The sequence below is a fragment of the Syngnathus scovelli genome, chromosome 2, assembly GCF_024217435.2.
Source record: "Syngnathus scovelli strain Florida chromosome 2, RoL_Ssco_1.2, whole genome shotgun sequence".
NCBI lineage: Eukaryota > Metazoa > Chordata > Actinopteri > Syngnathiformes > Syngnathidae > Syngnathus > Syngnathus scovelli.
In genome coordinates this window covers 11,354,980-11,381,004 of record NC_090848.1, presented here as the reverse complement: position 1 = coordinate 11,381,004, position 26,025 = coordinate 11,354,980, and the positions used below count along the sequence as shown (strand labels likewise).

The following is a 26,025-nucleotide window of genomic DNA, read 5'->3' as shown; positions in this document are numbered from 1 at the left end:
TATGGATGAGATAGAAGAAGCAGGAAGTGGATGGATACAAAAATAATCTGCTGCAGCGGCCTCTAGCTCTAGGCCAGTGACACAAATTACAGAGAAATTGCACTAAAAAAAAAAAAAACAACCTACCTCACGCACACAGATATAGTATATGAATAATATGAATATGACTCTTTGAGTTGAAAAAGTGATCAATTCACACTTAATAAAGAAAATAAAGTGCAACGTGTACCACAACGGCACTTCCACCACAGAAAGTAGCATACATCTTTGCTAGCTAGTTTATTCATGCCTACAATCAATGACCACAATTTATTCTGAGTAGCTAATAGGTTAGCTCGTTAACAGCTAGCCAATACGACACTCTCATTTGCCGACGCCCACGTCACTCACCGGGCCAAGGCCATGTGCTTCAAAGCCATTACACACTCGTCACAATTGATAGGTTACATTTCAAAACAGTCAAAAAACTAAATTATTTGATAGCAATCATGTTGTGTGTTAACCTATTTCTTTTTTATTTGTACATTTGCCCTGCCCCCAGCCTGTTCCGACAAGCAGGAAGGAAAGTAAATCTTCCACATCAGACAAAATGCCTGAAGCACAGTCACGCTTCAATCGCAATGACATCATTTGCCACATTTACTTTTGTACTTTTCATTTTTGCCTTCACTTTTACCTCAAGGTTGACCTTGCAGAGTTTTATGTGGTGAACGCATATAAACCTTGTAAGAGCTTGCAAACCTTTATGTTCTCTCACATGGTTTTGTGAGGGAATGTAAAGGTTTGCACAATCTCACTTTTTCCCCCCTCAACCTCATCTTAGGGGCTTCTTAAGTGCCATTATTGCCTGTATTTGTGTTATTTTTATCTAAGGGCCCGTCTCTCTCTCTCTGCCATGCTGTGTTTTGCATCCTGCAATGTTTGCACTTGGGATGCATAATGACAACTCGTGCCGAGCGAGCAAACAAGCAAGCAAACACAATCATCTGGAGCCTAAATTACTTTTGAAAATACTCAGAGGCTGCATTTCAGTATAATCACTGTTTGATGAAGTCAAATGGGCTGTATTCACATATGACGGTCTGAATGACCCCAGTCGGCATGACCACAGCATGATAATGGTTGTCTCTCCTTCTCAGGCCTCGGGGTGCTGGCGTTGCACCTGAGAACATGGATCGGATGAAGATCATCAAACGGAGGCTGTCCATGTCTTTACGCAGTACTCGACCCGTTGATGACTCTCTTTCTGAACTGGCAGAACAGATGGCTTTGGATGAGCCATCAACAACCAGGGATAATGGTAAGACACACACTTTACGTATTCTAATATTACAAGAAAACAAAAGTTGTAATTTTTGAAGCCAGGCATTGTACCATTGGAGGTAATAAAACACAATTGTATGTGTGGGTCTCAAAAACACGTGTAAATCGCTGATGTATTTGTGTGAATAATTTTGACACAAATCTCTCCCTACACGTTGCGTTCGCCCAACTGCATGAAGAAAGTCATTGTGGGGCGTAGTGTTGCCATCTGCTGGAAATTTTTAAGAACTGCATTTGCATCACCTCAGTGTGTTTGTGTTCCGCCATATTCTGTCTCCAAATATAAAACAGGTCAGAGTGAGGGAATGTTTCTATTTCTCTTCTCTCACACTCTGAGAAAATGAGAAAACATACACGGGCAGCCTTGTTATTACAACATGGATATAGATAGAACATTATGACTTGACGGCCAACTTCCCCATTCTTCTTTTTACGTTTCCTAAAGCAGTGCTTTATTTATTTATCTTGATAGCCCATGTTATTTTTAAGTCATTCCCAGGGAGAAATGGGAGCACTGAGGAGAAAGGCAGTAAGATGGAGGAAGTGATGTAAACGATGGAGGCCATTAAACTTTGATTGGTCTACTGCATCTTTTACCTACCATCTTTCTGCCTTTCAGCACACACATATTTTGCTTGATCCGGATAAGTGAAAGAGTGGTGAAACATTCCTTCCTTACTCAACGTGCTAATCAGAGGCAACGTGGAGGCTTTTCCTGGCCTTGATCTCTCACCTTTTTTTTTTTTTCCCTGGAGGAGATTTGAGGGTGCTGAATGGGGGCTGTGAGAGAATTGTGTGGATTTCAGAGTAAATGCTAAGCCTGAATGTATGGTGGTGGAGGAGGAAATTAGGGATTATTTAAAAACAAAACAAAAAAAACAGATGTCATGTGGGCAAACACAATGATTTTTAATCATGGTGGAAATTGTGCAGTCATCAGATTCCCCCCACATAAGTATTTTTATTTTGAAGTTTATACATCAGTGTGTCTTACAGTAGCTATTCCTGTCATTCTATATTTTCTTTAGTTCTTGCTGCTTAGATTTAATTTTTCAATGTGCATGTTTCACTCCATTTTTCTTTACCTTTCTCAGTTTCAGTCTTTTTCCTGCAGAGTATTCCTACAGCTCCATGCATCCCAGCCAGCTTTTATTTTGTTTCTTACACTTCCAAAGTGTCCCCCCAACATCTCAGTGTGATCTGTGTTCCCTTCCTTTGTTTGTCTTTTTCACATTGCCATGTCGGCTTCTTTATCGCGGCGCTCCTCTTCGGCAATTCTTCCCTTCTTTGTCTTTTGTGGTTTCTTTTTCACACCTTTTCTTGCTCTCTCTTTCTTCCCTTTCTCTCTGACTGTGGCCGCTCCTCCGCAATGGTGTGCCTCAGAGCCGATGGTGGTGAGCGCCGTGCATCCTGCCTCCCACAGCGCTCCCTCCTTCCTGCGTCAGTATGCCGGTCATCTTGGCCGCACTGCCCTGCGCAGAGAGCCAGGTGGGGGGCTGGAAAGAGACAGAGCCTATCTAAGCCTCCACAGGACTGGATCTCTGGGTATTCGCGCACACACGCACGAAAATTGCCTTGCTATCTTTTGCAATCACTTGTAACACATCAATGCTGTTTCTCAACAATATATGCAATGTTCGAGTGTTGTTCTGGAGACAAGCAATCTTGTTTTTCCATAAAAACTCATCCGTTCTGAATATGATCATGTACATTTTGTGCCACGTGCTGCTCTTTTGAGGTAGCGTGCCTCGGCCACCTGGGGGCAGTATAAGACATACAGACGCATTTACTCTACATAGAGGTGGTCTCAACACGCAGTAATGCCGTATTTTCCTTTGAGGAGGATAAAGAATATAAACTTTTGAGTTTTGTTGTATTGTCTGTCTACATGTTTTGCGCGACCGTTTATGTTCAGATATGAATTGTTTTAAGGGTTAAACTGCAACAGGCGTCCTATTTATTTGCCTGCCTACGGCGTTACCCAGTGTGTGTTAGCACTCGTGGCCTTTAAAGCAAACTAATGAGGTTATTTGAAATATTGTGACTTGAGTTTACTGCCACCATAGAGCATTCACAAGTCTCAACAAAAATCATCTGAATGACAGATTTTGACTCACATTGGGTTACTTGCATCTTAAGAAACCACTGTTGTAATGATTCTTCTAAACGATAAGGAGACAAAAATGCAATGATGTCATTGCAACTCCAGGAAATTATAGCAATTTCGAGCACCCAATCCGATTGCTGCGATGTCACCCCTAAACTGCCTGTTGGGAGCATTTGCTTTCTTCCACAGCATCTGGAGATTACTGTGATAAAGTAGCCATCGATATTGCCCTCAATTTATTTAGTTTTTGGGCAATGTCTCTAAATTTACAGTGAAGTTTCTATGTGCAGCTTCAGTTAATGCCAGGTTTGCTGTTTTAGTTTTTCTTTGGTGTGTGGGGGTTTTAAGCAGGAATAAAACATCCATTCATTATTCTTGGCCATCTAGTGTTTACTGTGAATGTGGAAAGATAAAACTGTAATGACCTTAATCCAACATACACAAACACATGCTCACACAATCACTTTCCCTCTCTCTCTCTCTCTGTCATAATTTTGTAATGGAACCTGTACTTTGTTCTATGATGACTTTCGGGGGTCTCAATGAGGCACTGTGACAGCTAACATGCATTGACATGAATTGAAGGAAGGGAAAAAAGGATTTGGAGATGGTGAGAAGAACTGACTTATAAGAATTAAGAGCATGGAAGAGCATCAGTGGTATCAGAGCGTTCCGTTCACAGTGGAATCATATTAGTTGCATTTTGTGAACTGCACACTGACTACAATAATATTCATTTTATCCAAACTAGTCTTGTGCATGCAAGGATTGTAGTAATGAATAGAATGGTGCCTGCAAGGAAGTAATTAGCTTTTTTTTTTTTTTTATGTCATTTTGGTATTATATGCGTAAATCACAGTGGCCCTGAAGTGCAAGTCTCAAAGGCAAAAAGTGTGAAAAATATTTGAATGATAACAAATGCCAATAGTCCAAATATCCATCTCGGTAAAATGAATTGATTTTCAAAATAAAATGTACCATTATTGATAACATTGTGTAAAAAAATGACCCATCCGCTTTGATTGTTTTGGTAAATACAACACAAACACATTTAAACTGAAAAGTTCAAACACATGTTCCAATAACAGCACATACAGAACAGTTCCATGACGTCATTCTGTGAAGTCTCTGAGGTAGCAAAGCCAAGGATTTTGTATGATGCGGTTGCCAGAACTAATGCTACTCTATTATTAAAACTCTGACAAGATATGTGTGTGCATATACGTGTGCTAGTCTGACGGTGGGTCTCGCTGACTCACTTGGCAGTCAGAGCACGTCACAGCCTTTAAGAACCACGCGATGACGCAATCCCATTTTCTTGCTGCACTGAAGAGATGTAAGTCCTCCTTCAGTCATTTGCTACTTGCTCTGTATGAATAGAAATACATTTTTCATCTACGTAAGTGGTCCCCACTGTGGCGTATATATGATACATTTTACTGTATGTATACTGTCGTATTGGCCAGCCGCCAGAGTGCTTCTAATGGGTTTGTGATTAATTTGTCTGGTAACTGGGTCGGAGTTAAGTACCTGCACAGCAAATTAGTCAACATTCCTCTCTGTTTGACTGAAGGAAGGATAATATTGAGAATTGCTGCTCATTCAAATGTGATGCAACATCTCCTTTCTCTCATGTGCATTAGCATTGCATTAACTGCTGTCTTTGATATCCCGGCACATCCGTTTGCTTGCACCAACATACTTGACTGCAGACAGGATTTAAGAACAATGGCGTCGAGTTTGTTGAGTAGATGATCTTGTAAGGTTTTTTTTGTACTTTTATTTTTAAGACTACCAAAGACTTGAGGTTTAATGAACATTTCTTTGTAGTGGTGATTATTCACACACACACACACACACACACACATATATATATATATATATATATATATATATATATATATATAAATTAAAGTCAAAGTATTTTTTTTTAAATATTTTTGTAGTTTCTTAACAGGGAGAAGCAATTTAACAATTGGTAATGTTCAACCCCATACATGCGTTAGTGCTTTCTTAAAATTGGAGTAAACAGACTCCTTGCTAACAACATAGTACATGTTAAAGGTGTGCTGTTAGCATAGAGTTGGCTATGGAATTTACTGTACATCAACTTTTCACAATGCATCATGAGGAAAAATGAAGTTTCTAATTTAAGCGTTTTCATGATGACACGAGAACCGAGTTATTAATTAAGATTCTATTTATCCTTGTTTTTGTAGTTAATTGACAACATGACCAGCCACTTATACTTCACTGTCATGTTCTTACCAGAAATAGATCTTTACTATGCTGCTCACGCTACCAAACCTCTGTCGGCTTCTCGTGAACCCTAATATCAAGAGATGCGTTTTTGCTCCTTGTTTGTATTCTCTGCTATGCTGTTACAGGCTCACACAATATCTGTATGCACAGTAGCACATGTTGGGCTGGGCGTGTATACGTGCACGCCCGTTGCTAGTGGATTGCGCTTCAGGTCCATTGGGGAGGATTAGATGAGAATGATCAAAGTGGAAAGGAAGATAAGCAAAGATGGAGAGGGGGCAGGGTGCGACTCCAAAGTGTTTTAATTTCTGCACTCTAAAGAGAAAGTGAATCAAACAATGATGCAGAGTTGCTGCAATAAAGAGGCTGATCATGCAGAATAAATGATAGCGCTGGCTCCCCCTGAACGGGAACAACACTGTGGACCCAGACTGATGGGAGGCAGGCAGGGAGAGTGCTTGAAATAAAAAATAAATAAAAGAGAGAGAGCCAAAGATTGGTATCATTCGAGAGGGAGGAGGGAGGGTATCGGCAAGGTGAAGGGAGGGAGCCGGACGACTAACAACAGTGAAAGCTCTGATAGAACGCCAGAGGCAAGGAGGAAGACATCGAGCGAGGGGAGTGGAAAGAGGGAGAGGATGACTCCAGTGCTGCGATGAATAGAGGAGGACAAGGAAGAGAAGAAACATGACGGAGAAGAGCGGGACCTCAGCATGGTGCAAATGATAACGCCGCATGGGTGTGAAGAGAAGAGCCGGTTAAGAAAAGTCTCTCTTTATGATGACGTGGCAGTTTGGAGGGAAAAGCACCTGTCATGTTTGTTCCGCTGATGTTTTGTCGGACTGTCTCTGCAGCATTTCGCCCGCTTGTGCTGTTTGACCTTCCTTAGTCAGCAGACAGAGTGTGACTGCGGGGAAAAGGAGGGAAGCATGAAAGGGAGTGTCTACGGTGCAACTAGTTAAGTAGAATAAGAGCTGAGGGAGTTATTGCATCGCGGAAGGACCACTCACTTTGTCTTGCCCCCCCATCTCCACCCCACCCTTCGGAAACCTTCTTCACTGCTTACCTCACCTGTAAGCACCAAGGAATTTGGGATTTTGTACAACTGATCTAGACTGAAGTTGGGTGGGACTCTCATTTTGGATTTTTGAAAACAAAGCAATGGATGTGCCTGGCAACCCCAAAGGGTGTCCTGCAAGTGGCCCTCGGGTGGGAGACCCTCGGATGGTTGAGGTTAGAATGGGAGAGAGAGAGCCACCACTGAGGATGTCACCCTTCCGTATGCTCCGGGTGCTTGACTCATGCCGTCCTCCGGGAAGCCGCATTGGTGAGTGTCATTGTTTCTATTATTGATTTGCTCTCCTCCAATGGAAGAATGATAATTGGATGACCACAGTTCTTGGAATTCCTCATTTGAAATGATATAAAAAACCCTAACAAGCGGTTGAGTCAATAATGCTGAGGAGCACAATTTTTGGTCTGACTCTTTTTAACAAATTATTAGGGGCGTAATTCAAAACGGATTTTTTTATTTCTCTATCCCATCATGTTTTGGGCGTATCCTGTTTTCTTAAAAAATATTAAATAAATGTGAATAACACAAAGAAGAATAGTTACAAGCTTTTCAAATTGAACAAATGCACAAAACAAAATAACTTATCACGATATTCCCATAGTTACAAGCTTTTCAAATTGAACAAATGCATAAAACGAAATAACATCACGATATTCCTATTGTGACAAGGTTTTGAGGAAAGCCAGCACTATGCTAGCTTTCTGTTTGTAGATATTGAAAGTACTGACCTATTGGGAGCCGCATACACCTCTGCACTGTCACAATTTTATATGAGTCCAATCGTAATTTTTATTATCAGGTAGACTGTGGACTTTGGGAAATCAGCAGATCAATTTTTGTTTCACTCAGCATAAAAATTCAATTCAGCAGATTTCTTTTGTTTTAATTATTCCCCAGTCTAATCATGCCTGGAATTTCATGAATTCAATTAAACAGGAATTGTGTAATTTATGGATCACTTTCTCTTGTGATCATTCTTTAACTTGAATTAATCCACTCCCAAATATTCTTCCTATGTAGCCAAAGTAGGCTCCTTCCTGAGAGTGTAGCTGGTTTTACCGTGAGTTATTCAAGCTCTTTTGAATATTTTAAACACTCATTTACTTGTCAGCACAATGACTGCAGCAGCTCTATTCTAAATTTAGAGACCATTCTGTCCCAAGGTTAAAATCACTTTTAGAGCCAGAGGAGCTTAAAAGGATGATTCGGTTCAAAGTATGGTGAGAACAGATGGTAATGGTTTGGATGTGGCCAGTAACTCGAAATTCTACCAGAATCCCCTCGAGCAACTTGGAGGCCAGGACCAGAAATCCACTATTATTACTTCAAATGCCTTTTAAAGCGGGACCATGCCAGTATCTGTATTCAAACAAAGCAAATGACATTTAGTCGTTTGACATGAAGTGGTTTAAGAAGAAGCCCGCACACAAATGTCCATAGTGGGATGTCAACAACCCACAGCAAGCCATTAAGTCCCCACACAGGCAACCCTGCAGGTTCTTGTGACGTTTACTATCTGCTATGGTTACAGAAGCTGTTTGCAGGAGCGACAAAGGCATGATCTCACCCACTGTTTTGGGACACAACTGGTGGAATTTTCCTTGCGCATAAGATAGCTTATCTCGTTGAACCACGTCGCTTGACTATTTACACAAATACAGTGCAACATTTCCAGATATACACCTGTACCCGAGGTGCTTTCCCTTTGAGCGTGTGCTTATGTGCATGTGTGTCATTAGGTAGATAATCCTGGTTAAAAGTCTTGTCTCTCACTCGGGTGTCAGTTAACTTGAGTTTAATGTTTCACCACTGAGGTGGCGAGAGCTAATGCCTGATATTAATACTGCCTACTCAGCTTTCTGAAGAAATTCAATTCTGTAAGCATATCCGCTCTCATGCTTTTAGTCCATTGGAAGAGAAATTGTAAACAGTAATAGCTAACCATGACAGAATTTAGAGAGCATCATTTTTTTGAGCAATAAAAACAATGAAACAGATTTTGCCGTATTTTCTGTAGTTCAGTGGATATTGTGCTGGGGGCAATATACATTACATGGTAACATAACTAAACTCAATAAGCTACAATAAAATCAATAGTTCTTCGCAGTGGATAAAGAATGTATTCCGCGAGAATTTCTAGATCATCTGTCGACATATGTTGCTCCAAAATATGTGTTAAAATATCCAATGTTTAAACAGTTATAACTTTGCAACACTAAAGATGTTAATTATCTCATCTATAGCACTTAAATTGTTAGCATTAAATAAAAGCGTTGTGGAGTAAAGATGCATACAACTTCTATTCCTGACAATGTGACCACAAGCCTCAAATGGCCAAAAAGAAACCTTCAGAAAATGGCGCACCACTCCACAGCTGACCCTAACAAATCACTTTAGCTGTCTCGCCCTCAATCTGTCTCATGGCTGATTTGTTGCAGACATGATTTTCTTTACCACATCCGTTTATGTCGCCACTGACATCATCCTCCCTCTCGCTGCTGCTTTATCACACTAGTCCAGGGCTGTCAACTTATTTTACTTCAGGGGCCACAATCAACCCAATTTGATCTCAAGTGGGCCGGACCAGTAATTTCATGGCCTAATAAGATTATTTAAAAAAAAAAAAAAGATGCTAATTCTTGCCATTTTTGGTTTCTAAAGAATGACAAGTATATTTGGAAAATAGTCAAATCTTGTTTCAAATCGTATGACCGATCTGAAAATTCTCTATATAGTTATACGTAGTATATAGTATATACACACGCCAATATATTATCTATCTATCTATCTATCTATCTATCTATCTATCTATCTATCTATCTATCTATCTATCTATCTATCTATCTATCTATCTATCTATCTATCTATCTATCTATCTATCTATCTATCTATCTATCTATCTATCTATCTATCTATCTATCTATCTATCTATCTATCTATCTATCTATCTATCTATCTATCTATCTATCTATCTATCTATCTATCTATCTATCTATATATTTTTTTTTTTTTTTTTTTTTTCTGATTCTGATATGAAAAATTGCAGTTCATGTGTTCCATCTCCATGGGCCTGAGGGGCCGATCCTGGCCCACAGGCCGTATTTTTGACACCACTGCTCCAGTCCCTGTTGTACATAGTTTAAAACATGTGGTGAGCACACTGTGCAGTGTTTATTGTGAGCTTAAATATTTGACTTCACAGCAGCCAAAGCCGCTTCTTGTAGCACGGTCTGACATCACAGATCTTCATGAGAGAGCCTCCCTCCCCTACACACACACATTTACTAATGCGTACATTACATTCTGGAGGAGGCAGCCCTGCCTGCTGCAGCGAGATTCATTAATCAGATGGATTCAGGGTGTGGATATGTGTGTGTGTGTGTGTGGGGGGGGGGGGGGGGGGGGGGGCGTAGCAGGCATAGATGAGAAAGCTCCCATTGCATTCAGGGTAATATCGATCTCTGATCTCCTCATCTTACCAACGGAAATTTATACCCACTTGGCTTGCACCCAAAGCACTGACCGCGATGCACTCCATTTTCTGACCACCCCACAGCTAAAAAGCTCATTATAAGGTTGGGTCGTCTTTCTGTGCAATCTTTTACATGTTGTCTGTTGCAGGTATCGTCCATGAGAATGTGAAGATGGGCTCAGATGGAGAGAGTGACCAGGCTTCTGGAACATCATCCGATGAAGTCCAGAGTCCCGTAAGAGTCCGTATGAGGAACAACAACCATCGACGCATCTCTAATGAGGTACAGGAAGTTAAGCAATGAGTGCACCTAGCGCATGTCTGGGTTCAGTAACACAAGGCCTTAAGGCAGAGTCGGTAGCTTTAAAAAACAAAAGAGGTCACAATTTTTCATCACTAGTATTGGGGGGGTTGGGGGCACAAAAAACATGCGCTGCCTGACCAGATGTTTGACAAAAATGCTATTCTAAATATTGTCAAAATTGTTACCGGGCCACGAATAGCAAAAAGCCACGTATGATTGAAACCCATGCATTGGAAAAATTGGAAAAAACAAATCTGTAAATCACAAAAATAAACAAAAAAACACTTAAACAACATCAATTTCTAAAATATTGGAAAAAAGAAATAAAATCTGCTGATAAGAGCTTATTAGATGATTGAATATACAGTAATCATTATGGACTCAGATGATTTTTATGTTAAAATAAGACTTTTCGCTACGGAAAACGTGGACAAACAAAAAAAGTCTGGCTTTACTTTCAATATCTCACCTGCTCCATCTGCTTCCATTGAGTCAGCGGTGGTTCTCCTCTTCACGCTGGATTACATCTTGGTTGAGGGATGGACTACCAAACAGATGTGCACCCCCACTGTGTTCGTACATAAAACGGACTATTTAATGACTGACTGTACCAAAACCCACATTGCCATCAAACCCCAAGTGGAATCTCAAAGTAGATAAGCTCCATCTGCCATCCTGCTGCCCTATGTGGTTACATTTATTGTGATTGTGCAACATACACGTGCAATGAAACAATGAGTGTTTAAAATATCATTTTAGGGTGTGGTGGGTGTATGTAAGCCTATTTAGCGGTTACAATACAAACTAGCAAACGTATAGAGGGTTGGATGGTTGAATATAAATGTTATGAGTATGGAAAAATCTAAAGCGAGAAATGAGCAATGTACACTCAAGCATCATTGCTAGAAATTATAACGCATGGTAGCTTCCGTATTGCACAAGCTTTTATAGGTCAAACAAGACAAACAAAAAAGCAAATTATCCCCAAAACCTAATGCGCTAGTAAAAAAAAAAAAAAAAATCTTTAAATTAGCATGAAATTACACTTAAAGACACCATCTTTGATTAAATTAAAAAAGTGTAATGGGGTATTTCCAACCTGCCGAAACAAGGTTTCCTGGACGGAATTGTATGAAATGCATTTATTAAAATGAGGAATCAAGTTTTGGGGTCAACGGCTCAACCAGCCCAACCTCTGGTTAAAGAGACGCCATAATAAATACACACTTTTGATCTATTGATGCCATGTTTTAGGTACACACACTCCAACAACATAACACAAACAGGATTTATTCTTGATCGTGCTGAATCATCTCTGGCATATGAGAGTATACCTGTCAGCTGTAGATACGATTAGGCGCTCACGTCGCGTGGTCAGACCGCGCGTCTCGGCGTGTCTGTTAAAAGAAAGAAGCCGGAGAGTGATGAGCACAGCAGTATTGTGGCAAATGCCTCCGACACACATGGAGCCACTGTCTTTGCCTGCTGTGAACAGTGGAAAAGACTCATTTAGACCATGTTTACCAGAGAGAGCCAAAGGAGGAGGAGGGGGCGCAGAGTGGCAGGGAGAAACGCTCAGGGGCAGCAAATAATTATAAGAACAGCAGTGATTTGTGAAATAATTTGGAGACAGACATATGAAGCAGCCGATGCAAGGGACAAGGATAGATGGAGGACAAGATGGCAACGAGAGACGGGGAAAAACAATGTCTCCTCTCAGTTTTCCCCTTCCCCCAATTTGCCTTCCTTCTCTCAGGAATCTGTCCATTCCTCTCTCCTCTCCTCCTCTCCTCCTCCCTCCCTCGCCTCCTCGTTTAGTCCTGCCCCCCTCTCCCTCTCCGGCTGAGCATGTGGATGGCACGGCGGTCTCGCTCGCTGTGTGCGTGCAGTCATGTGGCAGCAGCGAGATCTGCAAGGGGCAACGCGCCCGCATGTGTGAGTGCATTATAGAAGGACACGTTTAAGGAGGACAATGAGGGAGCTACTAGAGCTGTTCTGCATTGTGAGTATGGCTTGCACGCATAATCACGTGCCGATCTTTAGTCACTCAATAGCAGTGAGTAAAAAGGGGCATGAGCCTAGTTCTTTGTGAGCCTGTGTCCATTTTTACTCTTTTAGTACAACAAGCGGCCTTATTTAAAGCGCCGTGTGTCTCGGAAGGGTATTTCCAGGGATGCTTATGTCACAGTCATGCGTTTGTTGTGTTCACGCGCCGTGTTTTGCCGCTTTTAAACTGTGTGAATAACCCAGGTGAAAGCCGGTCAGCCGACGTGCTTCCGGCTCGTTTGTTCCTTCTCTGTTCCGATTTACTCCGCAGAACATTTCCTGATGTTGTCGCAGCATGGGAGTGTATTTGCTAAGGGTGTGTGATGGGTTATACTCTGTTTGTAATGAGGCTAGCCGTAAGCAAACACTACAAACCCTTTGCCCTTTCATCTTCTTGCACACGCGGATGGATGCTCTTGCTTCTCATTTTAACGCCGATATAATACCACTTATAGAGCACACGCACACACACACACACACAAACATCGTGAGGCTGCTGGGACTATATGCCAGCCAGCCATTCCCGCTGCCATGGAAACAACGTGTGATCAGCACCTTACCAATTCACACATCCTACATGTATACCACATAGAAGTTGCACATTGTGGCAAACCAGCTTCATGCACATTTGCCTTTGAGCAAAATATTTATTTTTCAGTTAATGGATTTAAATATTCACCCAAGATGTGCAGTTTAGGTCCGATACTGAATTTGTAAAGAAACCAAATGAAACATTTAATGTATAGCTGAGTCGTGTCATAGAAATGCTCATTCAAAACGGTTGACCCGAATCGATGACAGATTCCAATCAGATTTTAACGCACATGCTGCACTTAGCAGAAGGGAAAGGTGACGGTGAGAGGAATTCCACAAATAGGCCAGACAGATGTGTTCCAGATGAGGTCTGGAACTTTGTGGCTCCGCCAAAAGTGTAACTGGAAAATCGGTCTCAAATTCTTTTATTGCAACGCATGCACATTCATAAATGATGATGGTACCAGTGGAATTAACTGTAATGAGCTGCTGGAAGTTGACCTCCAAGGGAGGATTGCACACTAGAATGGCGTATCTATGTTTCAGATCAATTTGAGATGATAAAAACGATCAAAGGGAGCTGGAATTGTTGAAAGCCTCCAACAACCAGAATGCACTAGGCCTTCCAAGGCCGCTTTGAGGCCACTCTATGCTCAGCTGTCGCTTTCACTTCGCTGGCTTTGATGACAACATTAGCAAGCAGTAAGGCGCTCCGGCCAAATGCGTGCTTGCAAACAATGCCAACATACAATACGTGTTGGTGCCAATAACCAACAGCATCAGATCATTATCATTTGGAAGCAATATGAAGATGTTGGATGGTTAAAAAGGAGGAAAATTGCATTTTCTACTGTATAAATGCCATTTTTTGTCTCGTACTGTGATGGATTAAGATACAGGTAACTCAGATATTTTTCGACATATGAGCCATTGATCGGCCATTTGTTTTGCTTTGACTTGCCAGCGCTGATTCATGTTTATTTTAAACAACTATGTAGCGTTAACGTATTAAATTCTATTTTGCTCAATACTACTAAAAAAAAATGGGTCAAAAACTATTTGACTCTTGATATGATAATATTCCATCCTTCCGTGTCAGATAAGACTCAATAAGACTGTAAAGAAGCCAAATACGAAACCCAATGCCTTACATTTAAGTCTATAACGTATAACACTCATTCACTCCTTATGTATCTGTGATGAACTGATGAAAATGAGCTGTTGTTCGTTTCCCAACACTCTCCCTTTCACTCACCCACTTGAATAAAGATGATCTCATCTTTCATGTTAATTGTTTGTATGGCACACTCACAAAATGCTTTCTCTGTCTTTCAGGACATAAACAAACGTCTGTCTCTCCCAGCTGATATCAGGCTACCGGAGGGCTACTTGGAGAAGTTTGCGATGAACAGCCCGCCTTTTGACAAGCCCATGAGCCGCAGGCTACGACGCGCTTCATTGGTCAGTACTGAGCGGATTGCGTGTTTGCATCTACGTACGTATGCTAAGCAGCTGCATATTGCTTTGGTCTGCTGTGCATATCTGCTCAGGCACATCCATGACCAAATGTGGTGTTTTTTTGTTACGATTACACTCTGTGAAACACTAAAATATCAAAGACGCGTGATTACTCTCATTTTAAATGCCCACCGAGTTATGACTTACAGTTAACAATGGCTCAGTAGGGGATGAATGAGTGTTACGTATCCAGGCCAATAGCATTATGGGTAAGAACGGATGGGAAGGTGGTGGGGAGGAGGGGTCTGCTTTACAGTTACAGAGCGGTGGAGGATGGGGAGAAATTTGAAAATATTCATGAATATGCAGTCTCTCCCTTTGTGCTGCTTCTGAATTAATGCTGCTCCCTTTTGTCGGTGTTGGAGACACAGACTGTCCTTACATTCATTTACTTGCAAACAGAATCATCACCCTGATTTACATTTTATATAACACATACTAGCAATAGCCTTGATAGTCTCTGCCAAAGTAGAAAGGTTCGGTTTGGTGCTCCATCATCCATTATGCTGTTATTGTCGAGCGAGGCCAGTGGCCAGCCGCCGGCTCCCTACTTGAAGCGCTTTAATGACGCAGCTATTTTGCAGGAGCCTAACTGAGATGAAAGGAAAGGATCTTTCAAGCGAGTTTTGCAGGGAAGACGGGAGATTCACCGTGCATGAGAAGGTGGCACGCTGATGTGCCTATGAGATGTTTCACAGCCTCAATGACGTGCGTTCTTGAACGACTTTGACTTATTTCGGGCTGCTGTTTATACGTGATGTAACGGAAGGATCAATTATTCAGCAGATGTGCCGGGCCCGGCTTGGATTAAACACCAGGGCACCTTCAAGAAAGGCGAAGAACAAGGACGATAGATGCAAAGATGCAGGGAGGGATGAAAGCAGACTAATCAAAGCGAGTCTTAAAAGCGCCAGCAAGATTTGAATGTAGCTCCATCTCACTAATCCCCGCTATATTAGTAGCATGACTTATTCGGAATGTTATTACAACACTGCATGTTGTTGGTTTGGAGAATTATCTCGGGTTGTTCTGATTAGCTTTTTTTTCCCCTCTGCCTAAGGTAGATATTTGGTTATAGTTGCAGCAACGCTAAAGCCCAAGTTAACAGGTTAGCACAGTGCTTCTCGGTTATTTTCTGTTAAGCCCCCTTCCAAGAAAGGAGAAAACCTTTTGTACCTCCTCCAACTCTCCGCCGCAATTATAAATATTGTAATTTGTCCATCTCTACATAACCTTAAAGCAAACAATGAAAAATGAAAGCAATATAGACCAAATTACAGCAATTAACTATCAAAAAAAAAATTATGTCTGAAAAACCTAATTTGCTTTAAATAAAAAAATAAATAAATCGCTCCACTTCCACCTACTGTAGTGGCTTTTATTCTACAATGGCCCAAAAAAAGCATGTTCACCCTAGTCACGTGAACGTGCCCAGAGAAAATATGACAAAACATAAAAAAAACTACTAAACCTCATAAAATAAAATCCACAAAAACATAGATCATGACATTATATTAATTAGCATTAGTGTCTTGTTAGAAGCAGATTTTTTAAATTTCTTTATACATCTCTTACATGTCACATTAAAAATGGGTTAGTGTACTTGCCAGGTCACATTTGTGATCAGTAAATGTAAGTCCAGAAATGGCATGCGCACAAATGGTAATGGCCCATGGACTTTAGAGTGCGTTCGTCCTTTGTTACCAAAACCACCAGCAAGTATCAAGTGTGGCGTAACGTATGTGCCCGTAATCAGATCTTTCTTCACTGTAATTCAAGCAACGATGCTTGCTATCAGATTTCTCAGATGCATGTCACCTTTGAGAATCAATTATTCACAAGAGTCCAGTAAAGAATGTGGGTGACACTGCTCGAGTGACTTTCTCATTCATTCATTTTTATTTGTTTATTTCACATCGCTGATAACATTTCATAGCTTTGTAATAAAAATGGGCCACACTTCCTAGTACCATCTCGTTTTCTTGGCGAGCACTCGTCATCTAAACTCTCTTCCTCCATTAGAGTCTATCAGCTGCACACAGCCAAACCCTTTCTACAGAATCAATTAAAGGGATGCTCTGGGAAAGGTTTCTGTTCCCAGCACACACTACATTTCAATGTTTGACTTGGTTTTATGCTAATTCTATTTTGCAAAAAATGCGCAGAGCCGCCACAGGAGCATTGGAAGTGAAATGATCACGTTAGACGCATCTGCAGCTCCGCACACACACACAGATGTGCTCTGAAATACAGATGCATGCTCTTGAGTCCAGAGAACAAATTGAGTCAGCTTGAGTTAGGTGAGCCGTTGCAGACTGAAATGGGCATGCGGCAGGATGTTGTTTCCAACTATGTGCTGCTGCTTCTGTTGGCAATATGTGTTTGGCTTATACATACATCCACATTTGGAGTTGAGTCTTAGACACGCCTTTGAGGAGATTAGGTTTCATCGGTCTCCTCGGTCGCTGGAGACCCCGCCTCACCCTCGCTGGTTTGTGCCCTAATATTGCCATGGTTTTCAACACTGCGAAGGTGTGTCACTTTCAGAGGATCCGAATGATAAAAACATACCTGAAACGGCCTTGACAGAGATTGACAGACAGATGAGGGGAAGTGACGGTGAGTTGGATAAACACTGGCAGGCCTGTGGGTATCACAGCATGACATAGCTGCAGCCATCTATTATTTATGACCTCAAAACCAGAGGACATACATTATACGTCTCTATTTTCTTCATTTAGATGTGATGGTATATGCAATGGATTACCATTGATTCTTTACTCTATGACCACATTTTAATTTACAAATAGATCATTGCTTTTTACCTGGATTTTAAGTATATATTCTTAAAAGCCAACTGGCCACTGCATCTCCATTTTTGGAAGATGTCCTTTGAAGAATACAGTGGTACCCTGAGATACAAATTTAGTTCGTTCATTGATTATGCTTGTAACCCAAATCACTTGTATCACAAATTCACTTTCCCAATTGAAATGAATGGAAAGGGCATGAATTCATTCCAGCATCTTCCAAAGAACACCCAAAAAATGCAATATGGCTATTTTTAATTAGGAAATTATAGTAGAGGGTTAAAAATTCAACAGCATAATTAATGTGAAGATACGCAGCCCGGAAGATGGCTGGCTGGCTGGATGGATGAATGAATGAATGAATACCTAAATGTAAACATTCAAATGTATCATAACAGAAAAATCACATGTATTTATTTTCCCGAATGTCTTCTCTTCTAGTCTGAAATTGGCTTCGGGAAACTCGAGACCTACATCAAACTTGACAAACTGGGGGAGGTGAGATGAGAACAACCCCCAAATTGTAGCCGTCTAATTATGTATCCCTTCTGCCCGTTCAATGTACTTTTGCATATTTTGCCAGGGAACATATGCTACCGTTTTTAAGGGACGAAGCAAGTTAACCGACAACTTAGTGGCTCTGAAAGAGATCCGACTGGAGCACGAAGAGGGTGCACCTTGCACAGCCATCAGAGAAGGTTTGACACCTGCTTTCTCAGCTCACTTTGCTATTTGGCTTTGACTGTCACTCTCTTCGTCTCCTCCTTGCAGTGTCTCTCCTGAAAGACTTGAAGCACGCCAATATTGTCACTCTCCATGACATTATCCACACTGACAAGTGCCTGACACTCGTGTTTGAGTATCTGGTGAGTGTGTGTTTGTGGATGTGTGCACTGCACATGCAGGGTCATACTGATATGTGTTTTAAAACTCTGAACGTCAACACTGCATTGTCTCAATCAGGAAAAAGATCTGAAGCAGTACATGGACGACTGTGGGAGCATAATGAGTGTACATAATGTCAAGGTATGTCATTTGGTTGGTCAATACTGAAGCAAATTCTGCCGCTGAATGCGATTACAGTCCTCTTATCTCCTTTCCAGATCTTCTTATTCCAGCTGCTGCGAGGCCTGGCTTACTGCCATCGAAGGAAGGTTCTCCACAGGGATCTTAAACCCCAGAACCTGCTCATTAATGAGAAAGGAGAACTGAAACTCGCGGACTTTGGTACGGTGCTGCTTTACTAGATTGACAGTTTAACTCATTAACTACCATTGACGGCTTTTTTTAATCAGGCTGGCAGTGAATGAGTTCCTCCTACTATTCGCTGGGGTTAGAATTGCCTTCTTAATTTAAACTGTAAATACACCACAAGCCATCATCACCGGATATGCTCTGTAATTGTGAACCTCAAATACGTGTTACCGTACTCAAACATATGGAGCAAAGAGTCATTTTTCATTGAGTAACAACTAGCATTTTAAAGGTAATAGTTTTAATCATATCTGTTTTCCCGTTTGCTTTTTCCTAATGGCATCTGAAATATACCATAGCTCTGGAGTAGTGTAAAGAAACAGTTCACTCAGTTTTGCCTTCTGGTGGTGATCATTTGTTATGACATGTTAATCAAAGTCAATCCATTTTCTGTACCATTTAACCTACTTGGAAGGAAAGAAGAAAGCAAGAGGAAATATCACATCGTTCACAAGACTGATACATAGAGACAACAAAGACTGTTTACCTAACATGCATATTAATCAGTTGACAGTTTGTTAGACTATAAAAGAAATGAAAATTGTCTTGTGCAGAAACAACTAAGTCAACATTTCCATTATTCCGTGCTACTTTCTCCTCTTTAATTAAGGTTTGGCCCGGGCCAAGTCTGTCCCCACAAAGACCTACTCAAATGAGGTAGTGACATTGTGGTACCGACCTCCAGATGTGCTTCTAGGCTCCACTGAGTACTCTACGCCCATAGACATGTGGTGAGCAAACACACACAGACTGTTCATATATAACTCTAATATTAATGGCATTCAAAGGAAACTAACTAATCTGAGGGGATTATTTCAAGTGGTTGTGTCACTCTATCCTGCTTTTCTACTTTACTGCTGAAACCAAGAGTGGGGGAGGTTGTGACATTTTGGTACCTCAATAAATTGGCACTATCATCATTTCTAAAATGTTGCTGACTCACAAATTCACATCCTGCCAATAACAGTAAATGCGAGCTCTGACACACTGGCTTGACTTTCCTTCAGTTTGTGTAACGTTACATTGCATTGTAGTGTTAAAACTTCTTTGTATCAGTCACTCTGTTTTTGTGTGTTGCCATGCAGGGGTGTGGGCTGCATCTTTTATGAAATGATCACAGGCAGGCCTCTCTTCCCCGGATCCACTGTGGAGGATGAACTTCACCTCATATTCCGCATCCTCGGTGAGTCTAAACAACAGGAAATTCTTCCTTTTTTTTTTTCGACATACCAACCTGTTGGAAGAAATTGTGTGGCCTAGTTTTCTTTTTCTGGCCAAATACATTTCATGCTTCTGTTGACCTGTTAATAAACTACACCGTCATCTTGCCCAGGAACCCCCACAGAAGAGACCTGGCCTGGCATCAGCACCAGTGAAGAGTTTAAGACGTATAATTTTCCTAAATACAACGCGGAGCCGCTTGTTAACCACGCTCCCAGGTATGTGTACGCTCACAAGTAGAGGAGTCACAAAATCTGGTGCATTCGCACGTGAGCTCCCAAAATGAAGAAATCACTACAGTGTATGTTGTGCCAAAAGTTTCTGAATGACTCAAAGGCGGGAGGGTTTTAAATTGATGATGTCATCCAAACTCGCTGTGCCTACTGGGGAACCCACTTTTATGCAATATTTTTTTTTCCCCAGTTACGTCATTATTTCTCAATCAGTAATGTCACAATTCACGCCCGCGGTAGAGACGCGCCACAAAATAAGACTTTGACCTCAGTGACCTTTCCTCTCTCTTCTTTGCCGCCATTCAGGATAGACAACGATGGTCATGACTTGCTCTCAGTGCTTCTGCAGGTAATCAACATACAAACCTTGGTGTAGAAAATGACACCTACAAGTGATTACATTGAAACCTCTCATCTGTTTCTGTGTGATTCAAGTTTGAGGCCAAAAAGCGCGTGTCGGCCGAGGATGCTCTCAGACACGCCTATTTCCGAACATTCGGCGAGCAGGTTCAAACCCTGGCTGACAGTGAGTCAACGGCCGCTAACGAGTCCTGCTCTAACTTGCACGCGTTGCACCATCTCAGCTCCCGCCTTCTTTCTTTTCAGCTGCATCAATCTTCTCCATAAAAGGCATTCAGCTCCAGAAAGACCCAGGGAAGAGATCTTCAGTCTACCCGGAGTCAAGTAAGTCGCGAAACGAGAAGGGAAAGACAAACAGTGAGGATATATCTTAGTAGGAACAAGACAAGGACAGGCCTCCTTTCTCCTTTTCTCCCTCTTCCTCTTTGCTTTGTGTTGTCTTTCATGCTGCTGTGTGGTCAAACCTGACAATCACAATGTCCCACTCTTACAGCACACCCCGTTTATTTTTCTTAATCTATGATATGAACAGCATGAACATGACTGAGATGTTGCCCTTGAGGTTAAAGACGAAAAAAATACAAGTTATTGATTGTCTCTGAAACAAAAAGAAGCCAACAAGCTCTCTTAGTAGCTTTTTAAAAGCCTGCTGTATTTATAAATGGCCGCGTTTCAAGAATAATGGTCCCTTTTAATCTTAATTGTGTTGGGCTGTTAGAGTTGTTTGGAGATTTATTACAAACTCGTGTGTTTGTGAATGAATAGCACTTGCAGTGGAGGCTGATAAAAGCTCAACTGTAACCTCGAAAATGCACACAAACAAACCAACAAATTCACAATCTGTGTGTCTGTCTCTTTCGTTCATGCCCTTAAAAAAACTGCCCTCCCCTTTCTTCGTCTCTGCACCCAATCACTCTTCTATCGCAATGTTCATCTTTTCCTAAATATTCTCTGTCTCCCTTGTGCTCCCCAACTCCGCATACTTCTTTATGCCCGACTCCTCACCCTAAAAAGCGATGGCCCATAAGCTAGGCTCCGCGCCCTCGCAGTACTTCCAGAGAGAAGCAGCCAATGCCAGGCCTCAGAGTCACAATCTCTCCTCCACTTCCACTGGCTGAGGGGCCGCTACCATTCTGGTAAATACGGTCTCTTTCACACTGTCTCTATCATGTGTTCTTTTCTTTTCTTTAACCCATTTGACTGTCACTTTGCCCTTTTTCCCCCCCACCCGTGCTCTTTGTTGCCATGTCATATTGTGTATGTGCGTCTTAATTTGATAAAATAATGAATCTCTCTCATCCTTCCTTGCAGGCGAGTCGCGTGTACTGCTTAACCATTGTCTTTTCTTTTCCCTTGGGCTCGAGCTTTTCCTCACATTTCACATCCTGCACCCACATTTCAACTTTCACTGAGCCCATCATCCTCTTTTTCTTAAAGGGAAAACCTGCTCCTGACCTTTCTGTCAGGAATGAAAGGAACAAACAATCATTTATTGGTAAAAGAAAGGAGTCTGATGGGGAGTCATTTGATTCTTTTTATTTGTAGTCCTCTTTAGGTTTCTCCACTGAGAGATGTAGTCTTTTTGTTGAGCTTCTAGGTAAGGGCCTGAAGTGGTGTGACATTTTAATTAGTAGCATGGATAAAGAGTGTTTTTTTTTGTTTGTTTTTTTTGCAGTGTTTGATTAGATACTGGTGAGTATTTTATTTACACAGAGATTTCTGTATTATGGCTAATTCCATAATTGGTTCAGATCATTTTGTGATATCATAAATTTGTTAGCAATTGCTTTGCTCTTGATATTTTTTTATGTGAATTGTTAATTTTTTTTTTGGTCATTTTTATTCCCCAACATGAAAAACTATACAGTATTTTTCAAAGCTTTCACTGGATCCTTCCGACTGTGCTAGATTTCTGTTTGCATTGCATTAATATTGATAGATTGGGAGCCACACACACACACCTCATTTCAATGTCTCACTTGTAACTGCACAAACAAGTTTCCACGTAGCAACGGCTAATTTTATCTGGAGTGTAAGCTGTGGGAAAAAAGAAAAAAAAATGACTTCAGTTGTGGAATCAGTATGCCAACTTTAGTTCAATTAATCATCATAAAAATAGAACTCAAAATATTTTTTTCCCAGTTTGTTATCCAGTGTTATCAGCAATCAACCTTCAACACTATTTCATGACTCAATAAAGGAAAAGGAAAGCCAGGTTGAAGCTGTCTCCTGAACAAATTTGTCTGTGGGCTTCATATCCCCACATCATAGCCAATCCCGAAAATTAATCCCTGCAAACAAAAGGCTTCAGATGCTGCGGGAATAAAATGTGCTTGATCACATACTGATTTAATGTTTACATGTGCAGTGCCAGTATTTCCCGTTTTGGTGTGAAGTGTTTGCCCAACATGTCTGTCTGTGTGTCTCTCAGCTCAGGGGAAGGGCAGACGGCAGAGTGTGTTGTTCTAATGGTGTCGGATGGTCCCAGAAGTGAGGAGGTCCACGACCGGAGGAGCAGGCCATTCAGACACATACATTGGGCAACCACACCTCGCGCACTGAAGGAGCGACACTTTCACTCGAAGAAGAAAAAGATTCACATAGCAACAAGAACAGATCCGGGACTGAATAATGCGACAGACATCCAGATGCTCTCCCCTGAAGACAGAAAAATTACTTTTCAAAAAAATGTGTGCGATCACAAGAGAGGAAAGTTGGAGTGTTCATGATTCTCCTTGCTGCTATTACCACCGCTCTCCAGATGAGGGCAGTGTTGATGCGGGCCGGAACAGAACTTGAACTGTGGAAAAGGCGCAGGAGTGACAGTGGCCCGAATCAAAATTGAACTTCCTTAACTCTTTAGTCCCTTCCCACGCTTCTGGACTGTTGCTGTACATAAATGGACTGAGCTGTCCTCTCGTCTCATGAAATGCCTCAGCCTGGAAATATTGCACCTCACCTTGGCCCTTTATTCTATGATCTGAAACACAAACACACATACTAGCTTCATTCTCTAGCTCCATGCCTCTTGCTTTTACGCGCACACAAACACTAGCGCTTTTGTTTCACTTGAAAGTCAGACGTGTGCATCAATCGAGTTTACAGAGATGAATTTTAGCACCTTACTGTCCGCTAAAGGTCAGGGACACTGTCAGTACTGTACTTTACCTCATCTGTCAGAGTCGGGTTATAAGTACGCCGCAAATCGTAGAGTGATGATGGCTCTAAATGATAAACCAAAAAAAAAATGGAATCATTGAAAATATTAATTCACCACAATCTTGGACACTGTAAAGCTCCAGTCAACAATTGTAAGGAGAGATTTCAAGAAAGTGTGTACAAGTCCTCACCTGCTTATCCTTAGATGCCCCTTTGCCTTGACTCACAACTTATTGTGTTGTGTTTGATATAACAGTGGTTGTTGTTGAACTGTTCTTTGCACCTAATTTTACCTCTCTGGATCACCAGTAGATGATTCAACCGCCCCATTCCTCTCCAAGACCAGCTCCATGTGCAGTGTCTATTTTTACACTTGATTTTATTCCTATTTGTACATAAGATCTTACTTTGTACTTCTCAGAAGCAATGGTATTTCCGACAAATGGTATTTCTCAGTCTTTGCTGTGCTCTCCCGCTGTAATAGTTGGCGACTGGCTGGGAACGTGTTGCACATTCCTCGAGCTCAGGACTTAATTGCTTGTGTCGTTTTGTGGGTGCTACAAGGTGGCGGCTGAACCTCTGTGAATCCCCGTTAGAGCAGAATATGTTGCCCAGAACCCCCCCGCAAGGCTTTATTATGAAGTATCTTTCCGCAATGATGCGCCAGTCCTTTGTGTTCCCCGTTTCTGTTATATAGACTCTATGGACTACCTAGTGTATATTCGAAACCATCTCGACGCATGCTCGTGTACGCCACACGCCCGTGTTTTCAGTCGGTGTGTGAAATTGACGGAAAAGAAATGTCACCGTACGAGTCCAGTGTCTGCATGAAATGTGAGATCACATTGATCCCAACCAAATTAGGATTCAACAACAAAGTGATGCGGTGCTTCGGGGACCAAATAACAACTGGAGTGTGTCCGGTGCAGTCGTGTAGTTCGCGGGACTTGAAGCACTCTTGACACAATGTTGTTTTGTTTATCTTGCTGCCCAAAGCCTCCAAGCACACAACCGTTTCACACACTTAAGTGTCAACATGTACTGTATCGCTGAGATGGATTACGGCTATTGATTGGGGCGTCGCGGTCACTTCTGGCGCTTACCTCGGATCAATTCGGACGCCGACGCGATCCCAGGTCTGCACCTGTCAGGGCTAGTCGTCGAGCTAGCGTGTGTGGCAGTATGTAGCATGTACATAGTTGATAGCTCACTTTGTATATAGAAGAGAAGTGTCTAGGTTTGATACAGCTACTCACAGTCTGCCCTTTTTGTGTTTCTTGAATAAAAGTCATAGCAATATTTCTGTAATCGATAAAAAAGCCAAGGTAGGGTGTAATAGCGTGACAATGATGATTTGGTGGGTGACTGTGAATGATAAAACTGTGAGACTTGACAAAGAAAGCGACAAGGAGGTTTATGTTTTTGCTGTTTAACATAGAAATGTGTTTAAAAAAATAAATAAGATGGCATTTGGAAAAGGGTTGCTAAATACACCAAGATTATTTTGGGGTGTTTTTCCAGTGAAAGCCATAATGGTGGTAATAAGGTGATGAAGGCCTGGTTGTGCAGAGTGGTTGGTTCCTCAAGGAGAAAGAGATGTGTACACCAAGTTAAAAAAATAAAAGTTATGTTATTAACATGTGTTGTTGGGTATTTTTTGACGCAGAAAATATTTTCAGCACAAATATTGTGTATTAAATCTGTGGCTTTCGTTAAAGTGAACATTTGACAATGAGCACTGCACACAGAATACATAAAAAAGCAAATCTCTCACCGTCACTGAATTAAAATAAATGCGCAGCTTCAATTACAGGAAAGAGAAGAAATTGCAAGTAACAAGATGGGCAACAAAGTCAATTTTAATTTACCAGCATGTAAGATTCATGCACATGGGATGGGAACACATTCAATTAAGTTCGGTTACCTGCCTCTATTTTCAAATGGTGCATTTTTCCTGAACCAGTTAATCTATTTTCTTATTGGCCATTGCTTTGGTGCCATCTTGTGGCATATTAAGGTGTTACAGTAAGTGCACAAAGCAGGTGATTCATTTTTTTTGGGGGGGGGGGGGAGCAGTGAATAGTGAATTTGTGAACCATGAACTGGGAATGATGGTTAGTGTGAGACCATTTACATATAGCCATGCCAAGTTGAAATGTAGCAATTTGACCTTGTAATTCGGCTACCTTGGTCCTTTTCTTCTTCTTCTTCTTCTGTCGTATGATTTCAGACTTGCAGCTCTGTTCAAGCGAGCCAGGTCGACGTGTCGTTGTCCAGATCAAGGTCCTTTTCTGATGTGTGAAGATTGCTTCAAAAGTGAGTCACAAGTTACAATGAGAAGAACTGA

At 41.4% G+C, this 26,025-nt stretch overlaps 1 protein-coding gene across 8 annotated transcripts in view; it reads left to right on the top strand.

Annotated features, from left to right (window-relative positions):
- LOC125989271 (cyclin-dependent kinase 17) overlaps positions 1–25,315 on the top strand; it is a 29,258-nt gene extending 3,943 nt beyond the window's left edge. For 2 of the 8 annotated variants that reach the window (XM_049755442.2, XM_049755443.2), the window contains exons 2-18: positions 1,140–1,300; positions 2,707–2,868; positions 10,389–10,522; positions 14,459–14,584; positions 17,893–17,949; positions 18,035–18,149; positions 18,223–18,317; positions 18,415–18,477; positions 18,555–18,678; positions 19,316–19,436; positions 19,791–19,888; positions 20,039–20,144; positions 20,466–20,508; positions 20,595–20,685; positions 20,766–20,843; positions 21,534–21,655; positions 22,951–25,315. In XM_049755442.2, coding sequence (XP_049611399.1) covers positions 1,171–1,300; positions 2,707–2,868; positions 10,389–10,522; positions 14,459–14,584; positions 17,893–17,949; positions 18,035–18,149; positions 18,223–18,317; positions 18,415–18,477; positions 18,555–18,678; positions 19,316–19,436; positions 19,791–19,888; positions 20,039–20,144; positions 20,466–20,508; positions 20,595–20,685; positions 20,766–20,843; positions 21,534–21,637 — 1,647 coding nt within the window. In that variant the 5' untranslated portion in view covers positions 1,140–1,170 and the 3' untranslated portion in view covers positions 21,638–21,655; positions 22,951–25,315. Of the gene's footprint in view, positions 1–1,139; positions 1,301–2,706; positions 2,869–4,497; positions 4,767–5,430; positions 7,020–10,388; positions 10,523–10,911; positions 12,546–14,458; positions 14,585–17,892; positions 17,950–18,034; positions 18,150–18,222; positions 18,318–18,414; positions 18,478–18,554; positions 18,679–19,315; positions 19,437–19,790; positions 19,889–20,038; positions 20,145–20,465; positions 20,509–20,594; positions 20,686–20,765; positions 20,844–21,533; positions 21,656–22,950 lie in introns of those variants that run through there. The other 6 variants (XM_049755445.2, XM_049755447.2, XM_049755449.2 and 3 more) reach the window with 6 other exon arrangements.
- Positions 25,316–26,025: the final 710 nt, after the last annotated feature.